This window comes from Marmota monax, unplaced genomic scaffold, assembly GCF_021218885.2.
Source record: "Marmota monax isolate L192 unplaced genomic scaffold, Marmota_monax_Labrador192_F-V1.1 WCK01_AAM20220418_F8-fsc00071, whole genome shotgun sequence".
Lineage (NCBI taxonomy): Eukaryota > Metazoa > Chordata > Mammalia > Rodentia > Sciuridae > Marmota > Marmota monax.
In genome coordinates, this window is record NW_026695217.1 from 9647926 (window position 1) to 9673968 (window position 26043).

Here is a 26043-nt window from a genome sequence, read left to right on the forward strand (position 1 = left end):
TCTCCTCGTTGGAGCTGAGGCACCACCAGCCTGAGGCTGGGTGGAACGGCTCTCTTCCCTATTGAGGGGCAACCTAGTTCCAGCAGTGGGCAGTTCCAGGCTGCAGGATCAGAAAGGAACCGGCCAGTGTTGGGGAGAGGGGCAGGGAGAGCTGGGGAAGTACTCTGCCAGTTTTTTTTTTTTTTTGTAGCACTAGGGAGGGTGGAGGTCTCAGGGTGCTCTACCAGAGCTACATCTCCAGCCCTTCAGTTTTAATTTCAATCCAGGGTCTCACTGTGTCACCCAGGCTGGCCTTGAACTTGAGGTCCTGTTGTCTCAGCCTCCAGAGTCAGTGGGATTATAGGTGTGCAGCCCTTCACCCTGCTCCCAGAGTTACTTAGGAACTCCTGGGCCGCTGGCCCACTCACCTTGTGCACAACACTCATCTGTGGAACTGACCCTAAGCAGCAAGCCAAAGACGGCTAGGAACTGAGCCCATGGCGACCTCTTCCCAGGCCCGACTGGCCCAGGTGGTTCCACATCCTACTATCAGGCATGGGAATTGCCAATAGGGAGGCAGATTGGAACTTGGGGCCTGAACCTCACCATATCAACTGGTTGCCAAAACAAGAACATCAAATTAAACAGGATACAAATCAGCCACCAAAGAGGGATTCTCACTGCCACTCCCCTCCCCTCCACGCCCACTGTGTGCTTCCACCAGCCTCTGGAAACCCTCCAGAGGAGCTCATCTGTCCCTCCTCTGCCCCCCAGTGGGGGACAGATGGCAGCTCTAAGTGCTTCTGTGGTGTCCCCTGCCTGTGGCTTGGCAGCATGTCTGTGTCTGCAGTCCCCCACCTTCCCATTTCCTGGGCCTTTCCTTTTTGTGGTGTGGGGACTGAACCCAGGGCACCTTGTCCTGAGCGACACCCCCTTCTGTTTTTTGAGACAGGATCTGGCTAGTTGCTGAGGCCACAAGCTGTGTCACTGTGCCAAGCATTTAGTTATTTACTTTTATGTGGCTCTCAGGATGAGCTTGTCAAATTCTGTTTCAAAATTCCATTTAGAAGTGTTATTAACCTTCATTGAATTGATAGACACTAGCCCTGCTTAGACTCCATCAGTGCAGGTACACAAGCAGCGGAGCCAAATGTGTCCTCCCATAAAATACAGGCCTCAAAGTACAGTCCAGACCACGGAGACAAGCTGAACGAGATCCACCTCATGTCCCCATGCTGAGAAATCCAGCAGCTGTGCCTGGCTGAGGGGGCAGGCTGGTCCTGGGGCCCTGCTGGGGCATGGCTGCCCAGGGCCAGGGGACAGCCCTCTAGGAACCACCAACCACGTGCTGGGACAGCCCCAGGACTTCACAAGAGAAAAACCAACTGTAATGGCAAGATGAGAAAAGATATCACCATCTTTGCCTTCCAAGTTCCCAATGGCAAGGGACTTCTTAAGATGGAAACAAACCATTTTCCAGAGGAATCTGGAATACCTCCAATGTTTCCAACTACCACAGCATATGAAGCAGGTGAAGTCGGAAGGGTAAATTGGAGTCCTGTAGACAGCTATGTGACTGAACAGCTGCTTTATCCCCACAGGTGGATATCGAAGATCTCCATGATGAAACATGGAGGAAGACCAGTGCGCCAAAAGGAGAACCAAAGCTTCCCTGCCGTCACTTTGTGCCCTTTGGTCTCTCCGGCCTGGGCTGTCAAGTCCAGTGTTTTCGATAAATTCCCCTGAAATTCTAAGATGGATCAGGAAAGAGTTGCCTGATAACTGGCACACAGTCATTAAAAGCTCACAGGCCCCTCAAGGCCCCTCTAACTGTTCCCCCCAAGAAAGAAAAGCCCAGAGATGCTGAATGTGAGCTCCCACCCGGCTGCCCCAGCGCTCCCATCATTCCTGCCTGAGTTCACCACTGACCTGCTGGGCACTGGGTTCTTCCCCTGGGGGTCTTCTAGAAGCCACAGCTATGTCTCCAGCTGTGACATCCAGCTCTCACCAGAGAGCCAGGCTGCAGAAGGGCTGTGACCACCAGTGTAAGCAATGCTACAGCCTTGCTCTTGCAAGACTGGAAACTGCCATTCCAGAATCTACACACGCTTCCTTGAAGACGTGACCGGGTGTCCTCCAGGGCAGCAGCCTCAGGAAGGGTACTGGGTCTGCTCCCCAGCAGACCCCTCCTCTGCCGCTGCATTAAGGGTTGCAAACAGCCCAGCGCTGTCCTAAAACCCTGCTGTGAATGCGACAGCTCCTCCCCTCCCATGAAGAGCTGACCCTCAGGGTAGTGGGCGACACCATTCCGTGTGAGACACTGGAGCATGGTCCAGTTTGAGAATTTGCTTCAGAATCATTTTTCAAAGTAAAATATTAAGGAATTGAGGGAAAAAACCCCAAAAAACTAAAACAGATACATACTGATTTTTTTAGTCAAATAACTTCCCAGAGTTTGTGTCTTTGTGCTTATTTATTGATTAAAAGAGAATAAGCACTGGGAAGCTTCTAAATTAAAGTTAAATTTCTGGTCCATAATTAAAAAGTCCCAGTGGAAAGGCACATATGGTAAGAATGCTTCTTATTTTTGCACCAGGGACTGAACTTGGGTGCTCTACCACCGAGCCACATCCCTTGCACTTTTTATTTTTTACTGAGACGGGTTCTTGCTAAGTTCTGAGACTGGCCTTAAACTGTGATCCTCCTGTCTCAGCCTCCTGGGTAGCAGGATCAAAGATGTGTTTACCACACCTGTGTGAAGAATGTTTTTTAACTTCTCTGACTTAAATAATACCTATTTCAACCTTAGAGAAAGATCTTTATCTATTTTTTGCATTGGTATTTTTAAGAATGAGGACAGTCTCTGTAACATAATAGGTGTCCCCGCCTCACACCCGCTAGGCCTTGCTGGATCAAATCCAGGCCAGCCTGGTAACCACAGCATACTTCAAGCCACCAGCAAAGATTCAGAAGGCTTTCTTAATAAGTATGACCCTTATGACATGAACTAGAGTCTGTGGGTCTCTAGAAAAGGAACACAACATGCAGGTGGGAGGGGGCACATCAATGGCCCATTGACCCAGGTGGCCAAGCAGGAGGGCAAAAGTTCAAGATGAGCCTCATTAACTTAGCAGATAAAAATAAGGGCTGGGGATGAGGCTCAGTGATGGAGTGCCCTGGGTTCGGTCCTCAGTATTGCTAAATAGGCAGATAAATACAATAATTCAAAATAAATAGCTGGGCTCAGTGGAGCACACCTGTAATCCCAGTGACTTGGGTGGCTGAGGCAGGAGGATCACAATTTCAAAGCCAGCTCAGCAACTTAGCAAGGCCCTAAGCAACTCAGTGAGGCCCTGTCTTAAATAAAATACCAAAAAAGGGCTGGGGATGTGGCTTAGTGGTCAAGTGCCCCTGAGTTCAATCTCTGGTACCAAAATATATATATAAAAAAAAGTAAATAATGAGGATGAGGCTGGGCATAGTGGTGCACGTCTGTAATCCCAGCTACTTGGGAGGCTGAGGCAGGAGGATTTAAAGTTTAAGGTGAGCCTGGGAAACTGTCTCAAAATAAGAAAGGCTGGGATGTAGCTCAGTGGTAGAACACCCTGGGCTTCAGTATAAAGGAAGTAAAAAACCAAAACAGAACACAACACAAAAGATTTGAGGTAGAGGCAGGGTGTCCTGAGGCTGGACTCCAGTGGTCTTCCTGCTAGGAAGACCAGACTGACCAGCAAGGGACAGCAGGGAGAGTGGCAGGTTTTGTCTGCTGGGTGGGACACAGCCCCTGGCCTGGCCTCAGGGAGAAGCCCTGAAGCCCATGGAGCAGGACAGTGCCAGTTCACCAAACACCAGTTTTTATTTCATTTCGGGTCGCTGGTGAAGGGCGACTGCTCCAGCATCTCAAGTGTGGGGAGTGTACGGTGGAGTGTGGTAAGTGCGGTTGAATAAGTGGGACCCTGGGTGCCGGTGCCAGGGCCCTTGCACGTTGGTCACAAGGTACACCAACATGAATCTCTGTGCCTGTGGTTAAAGAAATATCCAACTGCATTTAGAGCACCATTCCTATCCTATCACACTCAAGGAACATGCTGGGGAGACGGACGGGGCCCACACGGCACAGCGTGTGTGTTCTCGGACAAGGCGGGGGAAGTGGAACAGGAAAGTCACATGCGCGTACACATCGGCCGGTGTCGTCCCTCACATCAGGTTTATTACGTGGCTCCTGGGCTGCCTCCGCCAGCTGGAGTAGCGTCCCCATAAGATCCACTTCTGCACAGAGAAGAGGTGGAAAAGCTGCAGATTCTCCAAGCTCCAGCCACTGTCCCAACACCACGCAGACACTTGAAAAACAGAGCCATTGGGAACAGGCACACCTACAAATACAGAAATACATCTGCTGGGTGCTGGAGGAACTAGGTACACTTCCTCTTGACTAACATTATGTCCACTGGGCAGAGCTGACCGTGGCAGTGGCCAGAGAAGGAGCTTTGAAGTCGGTGGCGACACGCTGCTTTATGAGCAGGCCTTGGGCTGGAGCCACAGGTGCCACGTGGAGATGCGAGAAACCAAGGAGTGCCTCCGCAGGCACCAGGGTGGGTGGGCTTCGGCCACTCCCGTCCCCATGTGCCCTGCCGTCCTCTGAAGGGCCTGGGAGCTCCTGAGCACGGACTGTGGCTAACGCGGTGCCTCCTTTCCTACTGAAGCTCCGCGGCCCTCCTGCTGCAGGCGGCAGGGGGCTCAGGGAGCTGGCACACCCACCTGTGTAATGGCTCTAACAGCCACACTCCTGCACACTCGTGGCCTGAGTGCGGCGTGGGGACCGGAGCTGTCTTAGGGCGGCGTCTCCGTACTGGATGCCTGAGCCCATCCTTTCTGGGTCCAGCTCACCTATGGGACAAGCACATCTCTTTAAAAAGCATTGTTGTTATCCCATGATCCCCAAATTATGTGAAAAAAGTGTGGAACAGGGCTGGGGATGTGGCTCAAGCGGTAGCGCGCTCGCCTGGCATGCGTGCGGCCCGGGTTCGATCCTCAGCACCACATATAAACAAAGATGTTGTGTCCGCCGAAAACTAAAAAATAAATATTAAAATTCTCTCTCTCTCTTAAAAAAAATAAAATTGTAAAGTGAAGTATTTTGATGACAATCAAAATCAACTAGATTGATTGTAAGTTCATGCGTATAGGGAACTAGAAATGGTGTTTTAAAAAAAAAGAAAAAGAAAAAAGTGTGGAACACCATGAACATGTGCCCCCTTTCCAGGAAAGAGGAAAAACGTGTATGTTAGCACGCATATGCATTAACCCCCTCCAGGACACAGAGGACTGGGAACAAAGTGGCTGCCCCATGCCCCCATGTCAGGGAATAGTAGAGGTAGTGTGGAAGACCCCTTCTGCTTGTACTCTTGTACCACCTGAATTTGGAATTACATGGATATATTATGTATGCAAAATAAAGTCAATTTAAAACTGAATTACTAAGATGCCACTGTCTACTTTTAAACTGGCAAAAACCCAACTCAGATAATATAACACCCCAGGACACAGCATAGTGAGGCACCTTCTGACAGGAGGTGCCACAGCCCCTGCCTAAACAGCATGTTGCACGAGACTGGAATCACACACTCTTGGTGCTTTCAGACCAGTGTGCAAGAGCTCATGAATAGCAGGTACTGGCATGACCAAACCTCTAAAATAGGCTGGTACCACAGATCTTGGTGATGCATGTGGATCAGTGCATCTGACACGCCTGTCCCTGTGTGTGCATGATGTGCACGTGGAGCAGGGCAGCTCACATGTGTGTCCCTGTGCATGCACGATGTTTACTTGGAGCGGTGCAGCTCACACGTGTGTCTCTGTGTGCACGATGTGCAAGGTGATGTACATGGAGCAGTGCAGCTCACACGTGTGTCTCTGTGTGCACGATGTGCAAGGTGATGTACATGGAACAGTGCAGCTCACATGCATGTCCCTGTGCACACAATGTGCAAGGTGATGTACATGGAGCAGTGCGGCTCACATATGTGTCCCTGTGTGTGCACGATGTGCATGGTGATGTACATGGGGCAGTGTAGCTCACACGTGTGTCTCTGTGCACATGATGTGCAAGGTGATGTACAAGGAGCAGTGCAGCTCACATGTGTGTCCCTGTGTGTACATGATGTGCAAGGTGATGTACAAGCAGCAATGCAGCTCACACGCTTGTCCATATGTGTGCACGATGTGCATAGTGATGTACATGGAGCAGTGCAGCTCACAGGTGTGTCCCAGTGTGTGCACTATGTGCATGGTGATGTACATGGAGCAGTGCAGCTCACACATATGTCCCTGTATGTGCACGATGTGCATGGTGATGTACATGGAGCAGTACAGCTTACATGCTTGTCCATGTGCATGCATGATGTACAAGATGATGCACATGGAGTAGTGTAGCTCACACACGTGTCCCTGTGTGTGCACAATGTGCAAGGTGATGTACATGGGGCAGTGCAGCTCACACGCGTGTCCCCATCCCACATCTGCACCTCCACCTGGGCTGAGAAGATGGCTTAGGCTGAGCTTCCCACTGTCCCCATCCTGCGTCTGTTCCTCCACTTGGCTGAGGAGATGACTGGGCTGGGGTCCCTTGCTCCACACTTTGGCCATGGACTAAACCTGTGCTGCCATTGCTCAGTTTTGTTTGGGCCTCCTGACACTGAAGAGAAGATCCCACCTCTGAGGTTCCCCTGCCCAGGGGCACTGACACATTCTTGGTGACACCGTCCACTAGCCCATTGGTGCTGTTGCCACCATATCTGGGCTCATCTCCCTTCCTTGCTTCCATGTCCTGGCTCAAGCTTGCCAACTGTCATGTGCTTGGATGGTCCCTGAGTGCTGTCTCTCCTCCAGCTGTCCTCCCGGAGCCCCTGTGTGATCACCTCAGTCACCCTGATGGCACCCTGCCTGTCCTCCCACAAAGCTTCTCCTCCTGGGTGGATGTCAGTCTCAGGACAGCTCTAGCCCTGGTCCAGCAGCTCCAGACATGGCCAGGGTAAGGGCTTCTGCAGCACTCTGGGTGGCTGCTGCACAGCCAGGCTGGAATCCCTGAGTTTCGAGAGGCAGCTCCTGGCCTCACAAGGATTGCAGGCCAGTCCTGCCTTCTGGCTTCTCTGCTCCTGCCTCCCTCCCTCATGTCCCTGGGCTGACTGCTGCCCTATAGCTGCACACGCCCCACTCGGCATCTGCTTGGAAGCCTGCCTGGGTGATCTCAACTTCCTTCCTACTGCCCTGGCATCATCTGGTGACAGTAAGAACCCAGTCTGACAGAGGACTTTGTCCCTGCCTGCATTGGGCCTGGAGTGACTATATAAGTGTCTGCCGTTCCCACAGCATCCTGTAGCCCCAACCCCATGAGAGAAGGAGCAAGCTGTTGAAGAGACCTTGGAGATGCTGCCCTGGGGTCAGGCAGGCCCACCACCCTTGGGCCTGGGGCTTGCATCTCTGCCATGGGCCCTTTGGACCCTAAGTGGAGATTTTAATTCAGTGGGTACAGAGAGAATCTGCTCTGCCCAGTCACCACGCAAGAAGGGGACCTTGCAGAGCCAGCAGGAAGAGCAAGTAGGAGGGCCATGCCTGCCAAGGGCGCTTTACCTGACTCGATCCTGTTGAGTATTTTTCGTGCACACTGCACAAATGCCTCTTCCACGTTCTCCCCAGTCAGTGCACTTGTCTCCAGGAACATTAGCTCTGAAAGTGATGTCAAACAAGACACGGTGTATTTAGACGGTGATCGCATTTGTCAATCTCTAACAGGCTGCTTAGTGTTCTCAGAATGTCAGGAAGGCCCAATTCATGACCTATAGCCATCTATTTCTGAAAAAATAAAATCAGTATATGTCAACATGCTTTAATAAAATGTTAACAGGATTAGTAAGACCCCATCTCAAAAAAAAAAAAAAAAGATTTGGGGTCTGCTGGGGATGTGACCAGGCTCTAGAGTGCTTGCCCAGCACGTGCAAGGCCTTCGATCTAATCCCCAGCTCCACAGAAGACCCCCAAACACATAAACACAAAATCAAAACTGAAAAATGTTGGAGGTGTCTAATGTTTTTCAAACATTATCTATTGTCTTGGCTGGTCCTGACCCATTGGGGAGATGGATGAAACTGTAAACAGGCTCCCTGTGCCAATGACCATCAAGAAGGAGGCAGGAACGGGCCCTACCCCCAGTGCACGGGAAACCTCAATGTCCTTCTCCAAATAACCTGTCTCACCAGGAACAGGACCTGCAAGTATCTGCCCGCTAGGGGACTACACCGCGAGGGGCCACAGTGTGCACTGTGGCCCCACCCCCAGAGCCACCCAGAGCCCAGCAGGAGGTGTGTTCCTGCCCCTGAGGTGAAGGCCCCCTCTGCTTCCTCCCGGCACAGGATACTGAGCGGTGACCCCTGAGCAGCTCCTTCGCTATGGCTTACGTGCGTCTCTGACATTTACTTTCTTAGCAAAAAATCTGCAGAGCTGCAGGAACACTGTTTGGGGCCTAGAGACCAAGCAAACCTGATTTTAGGATATTCTAGTTGTTGATTGGCACTCACAGTTCAAGTTACCTAAAACGTCTGCATTTGTTCCATCCTGTTACCCATGAGCAGCCACCTGTGCTATGTGGTGGTCTTGTGTGTCCTATCTGGCAGTTCAGAGGTGTCAAAGCCATCTGTACCAAGTGGCTCTGATGGTCTACGGGAAGCACAGCCAGCTGGCCAGAAGCGGGTCTGAGGCTTCCTTTCCATGCACAAAGACACAAGTTAGAGTGCTGACTCTGAGCCCAGGGCGGAAGAGACTTTGCAAAGTGTTACAGGTGCTTCCATCAGCGTGGTGGCTCTGGGGCCCTGGGCTCTGGGGCAGGGTGCGCTGCATGACCACGCTGACTGAGCTCACACCCCCGTGGGAGTTCTGCTTTCCCAAACGCAGCCTAACCTTGACCCTCCTGCAGAGCACCAGCATGGCACCCATGTCCACACCGAGAACCACGAGGGGGAAGAGACTTGCCATTCTCTTGCGCGAACCTGGAGGCCTCTAGGAAGGTGACTTCCCGGTCAGTGTCCAGGTCCTTCTTGTTCCCGCAGAGGAGGATCACGATGCTCTGACTCGCCAGCATTCTGGCATCTGTTAACCAATTAGTAAGCGCATTGTAGGTTTCTCGGCTGCATGACACAAGATTGTGAAAATGATACATGTATTTTATAAGACCAGCAATCTTTCCAGCTGCTCGTCCTACTCCACTGCTCAGCAATATGCCAGGTAACGGCCTTAGGGTCCCCTGGGGAACCTGAATGTACCCAAGCTGCCAGGGCTCAGGAGGAGGAGCCCTGACTCTTCAGAAGCACAGAGGGTGCGAGAGCCTGGTGCCTGACCGCTGGGCAGCTGGGCACCCCTCCATCAACCGTCCTGCCTGTGCTGTGCTCTGCTCCTGGGAGTCCAGCAGGTGGATTCTGCTAGAGACTGTGTAGGAACAACTGCTACCTCCTCCTCTGCCCTCAGGAGCGCTAGATGCACAGCACCACCCCACAGCCCCTGCAGGCAGGCCGTGGCCAGGCCGTCCACTCAGGGCCCACTCAGACCCGCTTTCTCCCCTCCTACAGCTAAGGGCAGGTGCATCTGCAGCCTGATGCCCTCACGCCTCGGAGGCCAGAGAGGGGCAGCCATGTGACACTCCATCCCTGGACAGGTTCCTACTCAGAAGGACGCTCGCAGGTGGCCTCTGCACCCTGAGTCTGAGCTAGGCCTGAATCCCGGGATCAGCATGGTGCATGGGATTTCCGCAAGGACAGGAGCCCTCTATATGTTGTGCTGTCTGATGCCACAGACACATCAGCACTTGAAATGTGGCCAGTGCAACCAGGGAAATGAATTTTTAATCTTTGTCTCAGTGGAATTGCCACATGTGTCCAAGGGTTACCCTGTTTGTGCTCCGTAAACCGATCAAACCCTCCGACAGCCTTGTGAGGACCATGTGGTCCCCATCACACGCACCTATAGGCAAGGAACCCAGGCAGCCAAGTCTTGGCCTGTGAGGTCACACATAGGGCAGCTGGGCCAGGACACAAGCAGCCTGAGCCAGAGCTGTGTCCCCACCTCCCTGGGTCACTTCTGATAATGCTAATGGAGAGCTCTGTGGGTCTGCAGGAGAGCATCCGGCACCAGGGGCTTCATCTACAGAAGCCTCCCAATGTTTCTCAAAGACCTCCAAGACCCCACAAAGCATCTGTCCTTGGGCATCTGGCCAAGGCCAGCCCCGGGGACATAGGGCACCAATGCCCGCCTCAGGGGAGCTGGCATTACCTGGTGATGTCATAGACGAGGAGCGCACCGGCTGCACCTCTGTAATAGCTCCTTGTCACAGACCTGAAAGGACAACAGCAGCTCTAACTCAACCACTAAGACCCTCCACTGCCCAGCACCACCTCCCCAGACCCTCGGGCTTGCTTTGTGAACCCCAAAAGAGACAGGCCTGGTGTCAAAGAGCACGACTCTGGAGGTGTGAACACATGTGTCATCCTCCGGGAATCATGTCATGCAATCAATGGGAGGATGTCAGGCTGGGATGGGCAGGGTGTCTTCCCCAGAGCGGCACAGCTGCGTGGATGGCAGGGGGGCAGGGTGCCTGCCCCCTCAGGGGTAGTGCGGGCCTGGGCAGCAGCCTCTCCCAGCCTGGGTCCAGTCACCCCCCCCGGCCCCCGATCTAATCTCCTGGGACTTGGTTTCCTTTTTTACAGTTGGTTAAGTGGTTAAAGGACATAGCTGTGAGTGGACACTCCTCTGGCCACAGAAGAGATGATCACAAACTCCCAGGCTTGTGAGTCTCAGGGTTCTTTCTTCTGGTATTTGCTGCTCATTTCTATAAAGTGCCTCTGAAGTGGTTTATGCTTGGGGCTGGTGCTTCCTGCCTCAGTAGTCTCATGTTGGGTGGCAGCGTGTGCCAACCACCTGGGCCTTCCTCAGGTTGGGGTCCCTGGGCTTTGTCATGGGAAGTGGCCTCTGCCCCTCCTCACACCTTCTGGCCACCATCTTGCTCCCGCACTGACCTGCCAGTTGTGCTGTGTGAGGGTTTTAGGTTGGAAACTTTCCCCTCTGAGTTCTGAAGGCATCCACCCCGCCCTGGTGCTGGGGAAGGGACCCTGGGCCTCTGACTGCACAGCCAGCTTTCACCTTCATCTCACTGGGTCCTCAGCACCTTGGAGCTCCCAGTGCTGCACTTGGCCCAGTGCGGCTCTGACTTCCGACCCTTTCAACTCTCCTCTTGGCTCTGGGGAGTTCCCTCCTCAGCCTGCCCTGCTCTGGACCTCCCCACCATCCCCTGCTGTGGAGTGGGCCGGCGACCTGGACTGTGGTTGCTCTGCTGCGGCTCTGGCTCTCTCCTGGAGCAGTCTGCCCTGGGCCTTCGCTGAGGCTGGCTTGACTCTGCCCTACCCCTGCTGCCTCGCTGTCTGGGAGGCTGGCCACTCAGGGACACCTCCCGAGGGCACTCTTCACATGTGTTCAGCACTCTTTGTTCTTATTTCTGGGGACTCCCCCTTCTCCCAGAAAGTCCCGGCTGATGTTCTTTGTTTGGGCTCTTTGACCATTGGTACTGTGTTCGGTGGTCGTTTCTTCTGTCGGGTCATTTCTGTTAGGAGCCAGGGATGGAGAGGGCTGGGGAGGACTTGCCAACCTTACTCTGATCCCTGGAGGGCCTGGGGCTGCTGTACCAGGAAGCCAGTGCTGGGCCTCGACACCCCTCGAGCCTGTCCATTTTCCTGCAGTCACCCTTTCTTGGCCTGGTACTAGCACAGCTGGCTGCCAGTAGTCAGCGGGGAAACAGGGGGAGGCCAGGGCTCTCCTGCAGTGGGCCGGCCCTGCCAGGCAGAGCCTCAGACTCTCACCCCAGAGGCTACACCTCTCCAGGGTCTGGAAGCTGGTGTCTCCAAGCCCCGCCTTCTCTGGGACTCCCAGAAGGGGCTGCCACACAGAAGAGCAGCCTCTTTCCTACTTGCTTGAGAGGCACTCCTGGTCATTCATGTCCTGGGGGCTCTGGGGTGGAGGCTGCATCAGGTGGGACCACCATTCAGCCAGGGTATCCAGGAGCAGTGATGGCGGGGACACTGTGGTATTTCTGAATATTACTAACGCACAGTATGTACCAACCTTAATGAAAAGCTAAAGGTTTGTAGTGGAGTGAGTTTTATTTCCTGAATCTCAACACTGAGTGTGTGCTCTGATCTGGTGTACCTGTAGGAACCCAACCAAGCGTGGCCCAAGTCCTGCACCCGGGTTCTTGACAGCCCGCCAAGCACCCACCCTGCAGGCATCTAGCCACAACCTTGGGCCTGCATGTATAACAGAGCAGAGCCCCAAGCAGCTTTTCAAAACCCCACCTAGGAAGGGAACAACAGGCGGATGCGCTCTGGCTTTGCTGAGATTCCCATCTAAACATGGCTCCAGCCATGACCTGCGGCAGTGAGCCGGCCGAGTTAGAGGCTCCTCGACCTCTGGGCTCTAGCCCCTTCAGCGGGAGCTTCCAGATCTGGAGGCAGTGCAGGGGAGGACATGGGGCAAGAGCCTGTACGTGGAGAGAACATGATCATTTCACCCGAGTTTCCAAGACTTTATTAAATCAGAGGAAAAGCTACCTGAATCGTTCTTGTCCCGCTGTGTCCCATATCTGTAACTTGACGTATTTACCACCAACATTTATTATTTTTGAGCCAAATTCCACTCCTATTGTATGATTTGAGTCATCTTTGACTGAAAAGGAGAAGCAAAAACAAAGCATTTCATTTTAGACCTTTAGGGAAAGAGGTCACCCCATCTGGTCAGCAACACTGAGGTCAGGGGCTGCCGGGAGGCAAGTCCCCTCCGCCCTATTCTCACAGCTTTAGGTGAAATGCACACCACCCTGTTCTCAGAGGCCCTAGAGCTTTCTCCCCAAGCCCTTTAAAGCTTGCACCTCTGAGCACAAAGGCATCCTCTCCTGTCCATGGCCTGGGGACGTTACTTACATTTTTTTTCAATAAACTGATGAAGTAAGCAAGATTTGCCAGTCCCCGCATTTCCAATCACCAGGAACTTAAATAAAAAATCTGCAAGACAGAGGGAGACTGTGAAAAGCAACTTGAAAGTGGAGGCCGCACGCTTATTTCTAGACTGCCACGCTCGTTGAGGTCCTATCTGTTTAACGGGACAGAGGACAGAAGCAGGGGTGCTGGAAGGTGGTACATGCTGGCTGGCCTTGGCCCTGGCACCATCCACGCCTCCTGGTGCCCCTTAGGGCTCTGCTCATCAGTGCACTCTGAACCACTTCTTTTGAAGCCTGAAGTTGAGAACCAAGTGAGCAAAGCATGTCCCTGCTAGCCTCTGTTCAAAGGCGTGTGCGCACTCAGTTCTGAGCAGCAAAGCCCAGAAGTCCCAAGTGTGCCCTTACAAAAGCATGAGCCTGGAGACTTGGGAGCTTCCAGGGTTCTTGGGAGGAACAGGCAGGCCCACCTGCGGCCTGGGTGTCCTCTTCCCTGGTGACTCGAGGGAGGGACAACTCAGGCCAAGTTCGATGGGCACATCCTATGGGCAATCCCTGACTCAGGGTGGAGAAAGCCCACATGTCCTCTTCACCCACAGTCCTATACCCCCTGGGACATCACGTCCATGTAGTGGGGACCAGGGAGCTCCAGGATGGGCTGTGCTGGTCACCATGGAGCAGCACAGGAGTCTGTGTGGCTCTGGAGGCCTTGCCTTGCTGTCCCTTTGTTGAGGATCTTTTCTCTTGCTCAGCCTGGGAATGGCACTGCACCGAGCCCCTCTCCAGCTCTGCATGTCTGCACTGACCCTGGCCTGCCAGTGCCACCCCACACCATGTCCTTTGGGCCTATTGTGCCTCCTGCCTCCTCCCCAGGTGGGGCCAAGCACTCCCTGACCCTGGTGCCCCTTCCCCAATTAGACTAAGAGCCACTGGCACTGGCCTGGCCTGGCCGTGCCACCTGTGTTCAGGGACAGTGCTATTAGCAATCCACTAACAAGGCGACTGACAGGGGGAAAGGGCAGCAGGCAACCCTGCCATTACTGCTGTACTCCTAGGCATCGGACCCAGCCAAACCAAGGTGGGTTCACAGACCCGGCAGGTGGATGTTTCATCCTTAAAGCCTCAACTGGGAACAGCCAGGTAGTCTGCAGGGGGTGCTAGGTTGCACTTGGACTCCCAGCCCAGGCCTGGCAGGTCCCCAGGGACTGTAGAGCCAGGAATCACAACCATGAGCATCCACTCCTAATAGTCTCTAAATAGCAAGATACAGTAACAGAGCAGGGTAGAGGCTGCCAGGGTGGGTGGGGCAGGAAGGCAAGAGGAGCTGGCTTCCTGGGGGTAAGGGTCCTGCCAGCCACGAGGCTGCCTTGGCCCTGAAAGGTGTTCTCTCTGGGGAAATCCCTGTGGAGGGGCCCAAGACCCTGTGAGCCTCCTTAGAAATGTGAGCCTGCAGAGGCCTCGGCATGGGAAGCGCGTCAGCAGACAGAGTGGGTGCCACTCTCAGGCTCCTGGCCTGCCCTGGGAGCAGCACCAAGATGCTTTGGAAGAGCGTGGCCCCAGAGGAGCAGAGGCACAGCCAGGCTGTCCTCAGTCCCCACCTGCCTTAGACGCAGGCGTTTGGTCACATGGGTGAGCCTCCAGAATCCACCTCTAGGGGCTGTGGCTTTGGCTCAGCGGCAGAACACTTGCCTCACACATGTGAGGCACTGGGTTTGATCCACCGCACCACATAAAAATAAATAAACAAAATAAAGATATTGTGTCCATCTGTAACTAAAAAAAAAATAAAACAAAAATAGAAACAGAAAAAGGAATCCACATCTAGTGAGGCATTGTGGTCAGTGCCCAGTGATCTGGACCCACGGGTCACTCTGGATGGACGCATACTGTAGGCTGCAGGTAGGTAGGCGACTGCCTTGGGAGCCCTGGTTTTTCTCCTGGTGCTCAGCAGCTCAGAGAGCCCAGTAACCAAAGGGAACCCAGGTGGCACGACGGCTAGGGAGGGCTCTTACCGTCCATCCATTATAACAGAGGCCGTGTGTTTATGAGAACTGAGGGCTCAAAACCCAATTGCAGACTTCCTCTCCTGACCCACGGTCTTCAGGTTTACCTGTGGAGGGCTTCCTCAGAACAGGTGGCGCTGGAAGGCAGGGAAAGACCATGCCCTGAAACACACCTGAAGCAGACGTCCTGCCACGCACGGTGAATGTTCACACGAGAAATGCAGAACCGTGGGCAAAACAGGCACAGGCAGAGGTCAGCCATCCTGGGCGGACACGCAGGTCAGGCCTGCGGAGAGCACAGGCCAAGGGGCGGATACAGGCAGAGGCACAGGTGATGTCCCTCCAAGGCCCCTCCACCACTTCCCAGGCCAGGCAGATGGGGCATGTGCATGGGACGGCCAGACACGGTCCTGAGTCCTCAGGAAAATCAAGTCACAGTGGATGAGATGGCTCTGCCTTCCTAGCTGCTCTCTTAGGTGACGTCAGAGGGAGGCAAGGGGCAGAGCTCACAGGGCACACGCAGAGAGAGGGCAACTCACTACCCAAAGAGAAGCCTGCAGCTATCCAACTGAAGCCAGGGGGGCTTGGAGGGGAGGTGTCCCCGAAGGCTCCTGTGTTAATGCAGGAGTGCTCAGAGGTGAAATGATCAGGTCATGGTAGCTGTGACCTAATCAGTGGATTAATCCACCTTGTGGATTAATAATTTGAGAGGACTACTGTACCCAGTGGTCCCTGTAGGCAGGACTCTAGGGGTGCCTTGCGGATTATCCTTGTCCTCTGGCTCTCCTCCTCTCTCTGTTTCCTGGCCACCACGAGCTGCACATCGTCCTCTACCAGGCCCTTCAGCCAGATGCTCTGTCTCACCTGGGCCCAGAGTGATGGAGTCGCTGTCTACAGACTGAGACCTCTGAAGCTCTGAGCTCAAAATGAATTTTTTCTCCTCTGAGTTGTTCTGGTTGGGTATTTTGGTCACAGTGATGCAGAGCTGAGTGACACAGCCACACATAGTGGACACAATAAGAATAGAACAGAAGGTGCCCAGGGAGCAGCCAGGGGAGAAGAGGCAGGAGAGAAGGTGACTGGAGGTGACCTGGAGGAACCAAGAGATGCTGACCAGCTCTCTGCATAGACACTGCAGGCACCATCTCAGTCAGGGGTTGGGGACAGAGAGAGGTGCAAGGCAGCCGACCTTGCTGAATGAGCACTGGCCCAAGGTCATCAGGAAACAGCAGTGGAAGAACTGGCTGGGCGCATAACATGGAGGACACTTGCTTCAGAACAGAGTCTGGTGCCTGCTGCAGGAAGGCTGGCTCCGGAGAGGCCTGGAGCTGTGCGAGGATCCTGCAGAGGGCACTGGAGGCAGTGGGCTCCCATGGTGCTGGGCACTGTGCCCATGTGGCATGGTGCAGAGTGGAATCAGGGCATCTGTCGATTCCAACTTGTAGCAGAGAACCCAGAGATGCTGGGTTCTTGGGCCTGTGACCCTGCTGACTCGTTCCCTGAGACCACGGGCACCAGGGATGGTGCAAAAGCAAGAGGCTCAGCAGTGAGCCCAGCTGCCCAGCATGGAAATGGCCATCTCTCATTGCTGCCTGCTGATGCAGTAATATCTTTAAATACAACTCCCTGACTACATGGAAAACCACCCAGAAGAGAAGATGGAGGCCCGAGAACAGTCACCCTCAGGCAGGACCACTGGATTTATGGGAGGACCAGCAGCCAGCACTCTGTGAAGTGTGGGAGGAGTGCCCCAATCAGAGCCACAGAGAGTGGAGAACTAAGGTCCGCACTGGAGGTTGTAGCTGGGCTCTTTGCAGTATCAGGACCTGGTGAAGGTGGACACATCCTCTTCTAGGTGCCCGTCTTGTGTGCTGGCAACAATCTCTGCAGGCAGAGATGGTGCCTGGCCATCGTCCCACCTCTTCAAGCTGTTGGGACGACCTTCGGGTTCTCAGGTGAGCTCTGGATGCAGGTGCATACAGAGCATGTGCATCCTCACAGTGGCCAGAGCTCGCCCTGCTGATGTCACAGCATTTTCATTCCAGAGGCCATTGGGTCTGTGACAGTACCCTGGTGTATGTCCAAGGCTTGCTTTACCTTGGGTCCTGCTCCCACCTCTAGTCTGCACTGAATTCAGCGATGAATTTCAGCTCAGTTTGAGATGTCCAGGGACCTCTGTACCATGCACTACAGCAAGAGTGGATCAGGGTCACACTCGCAGTCTCTCTCCTCACCTGTGGGTGCAGCCAGCCTCACCTCCCCTCGGTGTGAGGGCAAGCTCCCCAGTGCAGTCCCTCAATGCAGGCCAGGTGAGGCCACCCCTCAGCTCCAGTGCATCAATGCTCCTTGAGGGAAGGCCTGGTGGTGGAGATGGGACCTGAGAGCTGAGGCCATGCAACAGATAGGGATTGCTCGTAGGGAACCAACTGCATCACTAAGATGGTGTATGCCAGGAGAAAAAGGGATGGCCACTTTCCTTTTATTTTTTGGTACTGGGATTGAGCTCAGGGGCACTTGACCACTAAGCCACATCCCAGCCCTATTTTGTATTTTATTTAGAGTCAGGGTCTCACTGAGTGGCTTAGCGCCTCATCATTGCTGAGGCTGGCTTTGAACTCTGGATTCTCAGGTCTCATGCTCCCGAGCTAATGGGATTACATGTGTGCCCACCATGTTGGGCCACCCCATGTATTTTGAGTTGGGTTTTCTGTCACTTGCAGAATAATAATCCATCATCTACTAAGTAGAAAACCTTAATCATAATATTTTTTGTCTGGGCTTAGAGTGAGAGGATTTATTCAACAAGACTTTCATGAATAGTGTGAGGCTGGGGGTCCACCCTGGACACAGGCCACAGCAGGGTGTGTCCATCCTGGGGATTCAGGCCAGGTCTGGGCTCTGATAGTCCCAGCAGGCTGGACTCTTGTGGCCTGCCTTTGACTGCCATACCTATGGCTGACCAGCTTCCACTTGGCCAGCAGGCTTTCTCTTCAGGGGCAGAGTCTGGCCCAACAGCTCTGAGTCCAGGGCAATTGTGCTTTGAGGCATTGAGCTGGTTGTAGGCTTGATTCTAAGGGGGACTGGGTCTCTTTGTTTTCAAACTTTTGGAGGTGCTCTGGCTCCAGGAGAATGCCCCAACTCCAGGAGGATGCCCCAGCCCCAAGGGGTGCCCATCTCAAGCAGGATGCCCCAGCCCCAAGAGGTGCCCTGTCTCCAGCAGAATGCCCCAGCCCCAAGAGTTTCCCGTCTCCAGGAGGATGCCCCAACCCCAAGGGGTACCCTGCCTCTAGAAGGACACCCCAGCCCCGAGGGGTGCCCTGTCTCCAGCAGGATGCCCCAGCCCTGAGAGGTGCCCCAACTGCAGGAGGATACCCCAGGTAACTTGGCTTCCACAAGGGACACAAGGACATCATGCCGTCAATGCAGCTCTTCTATTTATTCTGGCCTTTCGTTTCATACACTGTAACCTCTCAGGTGGAAGCAAATGGAGCCCCTTCAGTGTCCTCTGAAGGCTTGCAGTGCTCAGGACTGTTTAAAGCACCAGGACAGAAGTCCCAGGAGCCTCCCCAGCTTCTGAGGACTCACAGTCTCATCCTAAAAGCTTTGCTCACCAGCCAAGTCGACTGAGCCTCAACACGGGCCTGAGGGTCGTGCAGGCACAGGGCTCATGCTCACTGCACCAGCACTCCCCCAAAGCCTGGCGCAGGCAGGCAAGAGAGCAAGAAGGAGCGCTGTCACTGACTGCAGGCACACAGAGCTTCCCCGTCCTGGTCTTAGGTTCCCAGTTGCTTTGCTGCCTGATTCAAAATTCACATTTGAAAAGAAAAGGATCTGCCTCCCTCTAAAGTGTATCACCCTCTCACTCATGGTTCACCAGCACTTCACCGTCCACATCCTGTCTTCCGAACACTGCTCTTCCTTCTCAGAACGTCGGAAATGCCGTACAGCAACAGGTTGGTCCTTCTGTTCACCACTGTCATCCTGTGCTCGGTGGCCAAAGCCCTCTCCACAGACCTACCTTCAGGCCAGGAATGAGTTTCAGAGGAAGAGGAACAGCAGGCACGGTGTCCCTGTGGCTTTTGTCCAGTGCTGTGTGCTGGCCTTCAGACTCGCCTCTGCTGTCCCCCCACAAGGGGGGGGGGTGCCCAGACATTCTGCTTGCCCTTGGCCCTCACTGACCATGGACAGGGAACAACTGTGGCTATCGAAGGTGGCCAGGCGCAGGGTGTGTAGGAGAGTTGTGTGTTCACACGGCTTGCCTTCCATCACACCTGGGCTTTGTCTCCATGGAAAGCTGTTAAGAGTGGGGGCCTTCAGGAGGGGACAGGCCTTGGGATTGCCTCTCAAGGCTGGGTTGATGCTGCTCTCTGGGATGGGGCTTCCTCACAGGACTGGGTCAGGGCTGACATGCAGGACTGGACTGGCCAGAGCAGGTGTTAAGAGCCAGGCTTCCCTCCTGTCTGGCCTTCCCATGTGCCCAGGCACCCTCCTTCCCACCACCAGTGCCACGCTCTGGAACATCTCAGCCTCCAGGACTCCGTCAAAAAAAAAAAAAAACTCTTCAAAACTTCATTGTTTGTGGTACTGGGGATTGGACCCAGGGGTGCTTTACCACTGAGCAAAGTCCCCCAACTCTTTCTATGTTTTACTTTGAGAGAGGGTCTTGCTGAGTTGCTGAGGCTGGCTTAGAATTTGTGATTGTCCAGCCTCAGCCTCTTGAGTAGCTGGGATCAAAGGTGTGCATCATCATGCCTGCCTGGCAAAAATAAACTTTTTCTTCTTCTTTTTTTTTTTTTTTAAATTACCCATTCCCAGGGATTCGGTTATAGCCACAGAACATGGACTAAGATGAATACCTTAGGACTGAGGAGTCAAAGGCTTTCTACAAATTCTTGCTGCAGACCTCCGGGCAGAGGGTTAGACTGGGAATCCATCACATCAGTCTGACTCATCTCCACAGGAAGGTTTAAGAGAAGAAGTTCCAGACACATGAGCCTTCTCATCCAAAGAAATACTCAGAGCAGCTGGGCATGATAGCGCATGCCTTTAATCCCAGCACTTGGGAGGCTGAGACAGGAGGATCATGAGTTCAAAGCCAGCCTCAGCAAAAAAAGTGAGGTGCTAAGTAACTCAGTGAGACCCTGTCTCTAAATAAAATACAAAATAGGGCTGGGTATGTGGCTCAGTGGTGGAGTGCACCTGAGTTCAATCCTCGGTACTGTCCCCTCAAAAAAAAAAAAAAATGAAAGAAAGAAAAGAAACAGAGCAAAGATCACCAAAGAAGAGTAATTTTTTTTTTTTTTTGCTTGCTGGGGATGGAACCCAAGTCCACGTGCAGCCTATGTTCCACGAGCAAGCTAATGCACCCCTACAATATTTAACCTTGGATGATTCTACACCAAGTCGCCCAAAGAGGGAAATGGTTCTAATAACCGAAAATGCCACCATTTGTAGTACAAGCAGGTTCACCCTCATGCCTGCAGGAAACCATTCTCCAAGGAGCTCAAAGAGCTTTGGGGATGACCCTTATTCAAAGCACAATGATCTCCCTGTGATGCCATGGCTCAAGAAGAGCCTCAAATAAATTTTATCAAGCCCATTCCCAGTCCACCTGACCAGAAACCCCCAGCTCCGGGGAGCTCCTGTGACCCGTGAGCAGGGCCAGCAGAGGTGCTGGAGGGTGGGCCTGAGGAAGCGGGCGGCAGCTCAGGGCAGTTCCTACATCTGCCCACGACGCTGCCAGGAGAACTCCAGGAAGCCCTGTTTTCTCCATTTCCAGTTGAATAAACTGCTCTGAATTAACTTTCCATTGCCGTTTCAGGGGCAGGGGTGACTTGAGCTATAGTAAAGGGCATCCAGGAAGACTCAGCAGTCAGCTGGTTTTCAGTGAAGGAGAAAAGCAAAAGCACTTTCCAATAATGAATTTATTCAACCTGAAGAAATGTCCTTGTTTTTTCTGCCTCCTTTGTTGACACACTCTGGGGTTCAGGTCCTGACATCTATGCACCTAAGACAGTGGTGATTCAGGTGACACCTAGTGCAAGTTACCTGGCACCTTCTTGGAGCCAGGCGGTTCTGAGCCTGCCACTTCTCTTTCTTGGGGTGCCCTCCTCACTCCATCTTGCCTTATCAAGTCTGGGCTTCGCCAAGAGCAGGGTTTGATGGCCAAAGCCAGTGGGTTTGCTTCCCAGGCTGGTCACAACAAGCTGCCCATCAGGTGGCTTCAAACCATAGGAGGTGCTGTCTTATAGTTTTGGGGGCAGGGAGTCTCACATCGAGTCAGGGCAGTTGAGCTCCCTTTGAGGGTGCCAGGGAAGGGCTTTCCTTGCCTCTTCTACATCTGGCTGCTGGCTGACATCGGCTCCTTGGCTTGTGGCCGTCACTCAATCTCAGCCTCCACCGGAATGTCACATCCTCTCTGTGTGAGTCTGTGTCCTTACCTCACAAGGACAGCAGTCCCTGCATTAGCCCACCCTACTCCAGTATGACCTCATCTTAACTCTGTCTGCAGAGAGCCTGTGTTTTTATCTTTCTCCTTGCTGTGACCAAAGACCTGACAATAGCAAACAGAGGAGGAGAAGTTTATCTGGCTCACGTTTACAGACTCACTCATGTAAATGGCTGCCTCCTTGTTCTGAGGCAGAACCTCATGGTGGAAGGGTGTGGAAGAGGAAGGCAGCTCAGGACATGGCCATCAAGAAGCAGAGAGCTCTGCTCATCAGACAAAATATAAACCCCAAAGGCACAGGCCCAAGGACCGCATCCTCCAGCCATACCCCTCCTGCCCACAATTACCACCCAGTTAATCCACTCCAGTGAATTAATGCACTGATCAGGTTAAGGCTCTTAAAACTCAATCACTTCCCCTCTTAGCTTTCTTGCATTGTCCCACACCTGAGCTTTAGGGAGACACCTCATGCCTACATCATAACAGCCTGCTTCCAAATAAGGTCACACTCACAGACTCCGGGGTTCAGGACCTAGACATGACTTTGGGACACGATCCAACCCGCAGCGTCCCACAAGGACACAGGGTTGACAGCAAATGTCCAGTGATTCTCCTGATCACTTGGTAAATACACGATGCCACACTGTTTTCAGAGGGAAGCACAAAATGAAAACTCTAAGAAAACAATATAAAAACGAGCCTAGGACCAGCAACTCACACGGTCCTCTCTCACAAACAGGCCTCCTACAGAGGCACATCTGCTTACAGGCAGTCTGTTAGCGTTCTCTATTCCTGAGTTTCCATCACACTGTCTGGCACCCCTGCCACGTGTCCTGAACAACATGTTTAGCTCTGTCCTGAACATGACTGCTGGTTTCAGGAATTCCTTGGGGACAGGGTACAAGCCCCAGGCCTCAGGTCGCTGGGGCACAGGTCCTTGGGGAGGCCCAGCAACACTCCACAGGGCCTTCAGAGGTTGTGGACTTTACATCTGGGAGAACCTTGTTTCAGATTAGTGGTACTTGGACTGAGCATCTCTATTCCCCTCTGTTTGACACTTTGATTCTGTGTCATGATATTACACAACCTAGAGCACTGTCCACGTGGCTAGGGGCCTCTGAGCTAGCACATGTGGTCTCCACCGTCCATGGCAGGTGCAGTAATAGCCTGAACATGCTAATGAAGTGGTGGAACTGACCCCTTGGCAGCACATCCCAAAGTGGCTCTCCCCTCTTGGTCACAGACCATCGAGCTTCCAGAGCCCCCTTACACAGGAAAGGATGGTCCCAGAGTACAAGGAACTCAAAGGCCAGGCAGACACTCCTTCAGCAAGAGGCAAGCGTTCGAGAGGAGGGGACATGAGACTTTACTTCGAGGAACAGTTTCGTGCAGACACAGCCATACCTGAAGGGCCAGTCAAGGCCTTGGTTTAAGGTGACCTTAGGTTGGCAACTTCAACTACCATGCCAGCTTTTTTTTAGTTTCCTTTAATTCCTCCACTGGAGGAGAGGATTAAATCCAGAGGGAGTGAGAAGTAATATCCATTTGGAGGGGCCATGGAATCACACTAATGGCCCTGTCTCTCACTGAGCCCACTGGCCCCTTGGTCCTGCCATACCCAGCACGCCCAGCATATCGTCAGGACTGCAGCACTTCCTGTGAGAAGCTCTTTCCCCACTGATTCATGACAACCCCCCACACTCCAAGCCCTCTTCCTGGGTGACCTGCCCCTCTCAGTGTTCCTGACCCGGAAGCTGGGTGTGGCTAGGGAGCAAGAAGCTCAGAGGAGCACAGGTGAGATGGCACACGAAGGTTCTCTGCGTGGACAGGTCTGACTGGCTCTCCACAGAACCAGACGGCAGGAGCCACCTGGGGGGTACCCACAGCCAACAACACAGTCCTAAAGAAGCCAGTGGCTGCAGGATTCTCTCAACTTCTAGGGACAGATGTCAGGCCCCACTCACAGGAGCAGGGCAGTGCCAGTTGCTGGCAGAGGACCAGGTGCCCTTGAGCACTAGCGTGACACCCTTCCAGCTTCCCACCCTCTCAAAGTCCAAGCCCTCCCTAGGCCCCTCTGCCCCTCACCCTCCCAGACTATGGCGCTCAGATACATGCAGGTCTGGGCTGAGGTCCTGTGCTGCCTGGGCTCTGGCTGTGGGGCTGACACCTCCATGGCCCTGACCCTCTGGGTCAGTGCTCTTTGCCATGTACTTGCAGTGATTACATTCTTCAGAACTCTTGCCTGGCTTTAAGTTATTCATCTGTTGGTGTCCAGCTGGATGTCCACACTCTTCCCCACTAGACTGTACACTGTGAGACCTAGCAGATGTCTGTGGTGTTTGTTTCTGCAGTGTCCAGAGCCCTGACAACATGGTCCTGAGGAAGCCCGCAGCTGCAGGATTCTCAAAGTTCGATGCCTCCTCCACAAACCTCTGTGGAGGACAGGAGACACCTGCCAGGGTGGGAGCAAACCCACCAGGCCTAAGGTCCATATTTGCACACCTGAGCCTCTGGGACTGTCAGCTGTCACATCTGAAAGAGTGATCAGGGGTTGGCAGACTGGTCTCCACTCTGATACAAGGTTCAGATCCTTTATTCAAACCTAGTGGGTGGGAGCAACTTAGTATATAAATTGGAAAAGCTTTGATTTATCAAAAATAAATTTGCTTAGCACATCCATGTTTGTAGGGGAAACAAAGATTAAACAGACTGGGCTCTGCTTCCAAAGTACTCATGGTCATCAAAAGGAGACATGTTATAAATAGCCAGAAAGCAACCAAGAAAGGGCTGAGAGAGGGAGATGGATGAAGCCGGAGGTCACAGGAGAAAGATGGGTTGGTTAATCACTGCTCCCTCACTGTAATCCTGCTGCAAAGAAGCAAAGAAGGGAACTCCCAACCAGGAACAGGGATCTGCCCGGTCAGAGGACACCCAGAAACAGGTGCGGCCTGAGCCTGCGGCCCTCACTGGGCACCAGCGGTGGAAATCAAATCTGGTTCCCACACCCTGCGCTGAATTAAATTCGGTAAGGAAAACCTAAGGGTGGCAGCGGGGCGCACGCAGGAAACCTGAGTCAGCCATCATCAGCCATATGCACTCCCAGACCGAGGAGGGCACCCTGACACCGGCTGGCTCTGCCACCCAGAGATCCTTCGCAAGATCCGTACCTGGCCCAGCCCCCTGCCCCGTCCGTCACCACCGTTCAAGAACCCAGACCCGCCTGGCTGGACACCCGGACACCCCGCGAGCCTGCTCTCCCGCCCCGCGGAAGGCCCTACCATAGGTCTCGGACATGGCGGTCTGCGACATCCTGGCCTCTCTCTCTGCTCAGCCGGGGTCTGTCGGGGTCCGGAGAGAAAACGAGGCGGGGACCGACCAGCGGGGCCGGGCGGGTGCCTACAGCTAGCGCCGGCCACCGCGCTGCGGCCCAGCCGGACTCGGCTCCGCGCATGCGCACGGCTGCCCCGCGGAGGAGCCAGGGAGCTGGGCGGAGGATGCAGGGTGTGCTGCGCTGTTGGGGCGGCGGCCCGAGCACGTGGGCGCCCAGCTGGTGTCTGCGGCAAGGCCTGCTGCAGAGCCTGAGGTCGGCCGGCCGGGGGGAATCGCGCAGAGGCCGTGAGTCCCAGAGGCCGGGAAGGACGTGGAGGAAGAGGAGCCCAGGCACCTGCACTGGGCGGTTCTTGTGTCAGATGCCGCTGCAGCACAGGATGTGGTCAGCCTCCCGCGGCTCTCAGCCCGAGCAAGCTTCCCTTATGTGGTAGTTGGATGCAGGATAACCCGCGGGAAGCAGAGCTCTTGGCCAGATCGTGCAGGCCTCCGGGCACCATGACGTGCAAGCCAAGAGTTCCCGAAAGAACTGACTCTGCGCACCCGTTTGGGGGGTCTGGGGGAACGTGCGTTCAGGGGAGGCACCACCTGGCCCTCAGGTGCAGGTGCGATTCAAGGTTAGGACTCCGGGAAAAACAACAACAACAACAACAACAACACCACACACACACACACACACACACACACACACACGCACGCACGCACCAGTTCAGAATTTCCATTCTGTGGAAACGTGGAGAGACCTGGCCTAGTCCACGGTGAGGGCAGCACACATCTGCCTCCTCGGTTTGGCTCTGTCCTCCGCGGGAACTGACCACAGACCTTCCGTCTCCCCAGCACTGTGGGCTCTACATTTCACCTTGCCTCCAAATCCCAGAGGGGCAAGCCTTGTGACCTAAAGTATTCTGTGTATGCTTCTTCTCTGTGGCCCAGACCCTCTGCTGCTTTCTGCTGGGCTTCATTTAGGCTCCTAAGCAGAACAGTCTGCTTCTGATTAAGGCCTTTCAGAGGACAATGATCCCCGGAGGAGGGAAAAAGAAGTCCTCAGTCCCCTGAGGACTGTTCCCTTCCTTAGGTCTGAATTTCCTCCCTACCAGAAACTGCCAGTGGGTCAGGAAGAAGTCACTGGGTCAGTGATAGTTCTTGATGATGTCAGAAACTTGACCCAGAGGCCAGGGAAACCTATGCATATAGTAGCAGTGACAATTATACTGTCATTCCAAAGCTGGCAGCAGTGTTCTGGACTGTGGGGATGGCCT

The 26043-nt window shown here is 53.8% G+C and overlaps 1 protein-coding gene across 5 annotated transcripts; it reads right to left on the bottom strand.

Annotated features, from left to right (window-relative positions):
- Positions 1-3816: 3816 nt before the first annotated feature.
- Rab4a (RAB4A, member RAS oncogene family) lies at positions 3817-25066 on the bottom strand. 5 transcript variants are annotated; one of them, XM_046432107.2, is made up of 9 exons: positions 24736-24911; positions 15183-15295; positions 12993-13073; positions 12624-12738; positions 10297-10359; positions 9004-9120; positions 7609-7704; positions 4738-4866; positions 3817-4352 (listed from the first exon to the last, which is right to left on the bottom strand). In XM_046432107.2, exons 5-8 carry the CDS (start codon positions 10307-10309, stop codon positions 4751-4753), a joined length of 342 nt encoding a protein of 113 aa, XP_046288063.1. In that variant the 5' UTR covers positions 10310-10359; positions 12624-12738; positions 12993-13073; positions 15183-15295; positions 24736-24911; the 3' UTR covers positions 3817-4352; positions 4738-4750. The 5 variants fall into 5 exon arrangements, with proteins under 5 accessions (XP_046288063.1, XP_046288061.1, XP_058430981.1 ...); XM_046432105.2 differs by lacking the exon at positions 15183-15295 and adding an exon at positions 15019-15146 and having other exon boundaries at positions 9004-9158; positions 24736-24750; XM_058574998.1 differs by lacking the exon at positions 15183-15295 and having other exon boundaries at positions 3817-4248; positions 9004-9158; positions 24736-24924.
- Between the last annotated feature and the right edge of the window lie 977 nt (positions 25067-26043).

Excerpts from the sequence above, each read along its gene's own strand:
- Rab4a (XM_058574998.1), bottom strand. The coding sequence starts at position 24,766 with ATGTCGCAGACCGCCATGTCCGAGACCTATG. Across the intron at positions 10,360-12,623 it reads GCGGGACAAGAACGATTCAG|GTCTGTGACAAGGAGCTATT; the intron begins GTAGCTTTTCCT and ends TTGTCCTTTCAG. Across the intron at positions 4,867-7,608 it reads ACTCAACAGGATCGAGTCAG|GTGAGCTGGACCCAGAAAGG; the intron begins GTAAAGCGCCCT and ends CTTGTCCCATAG.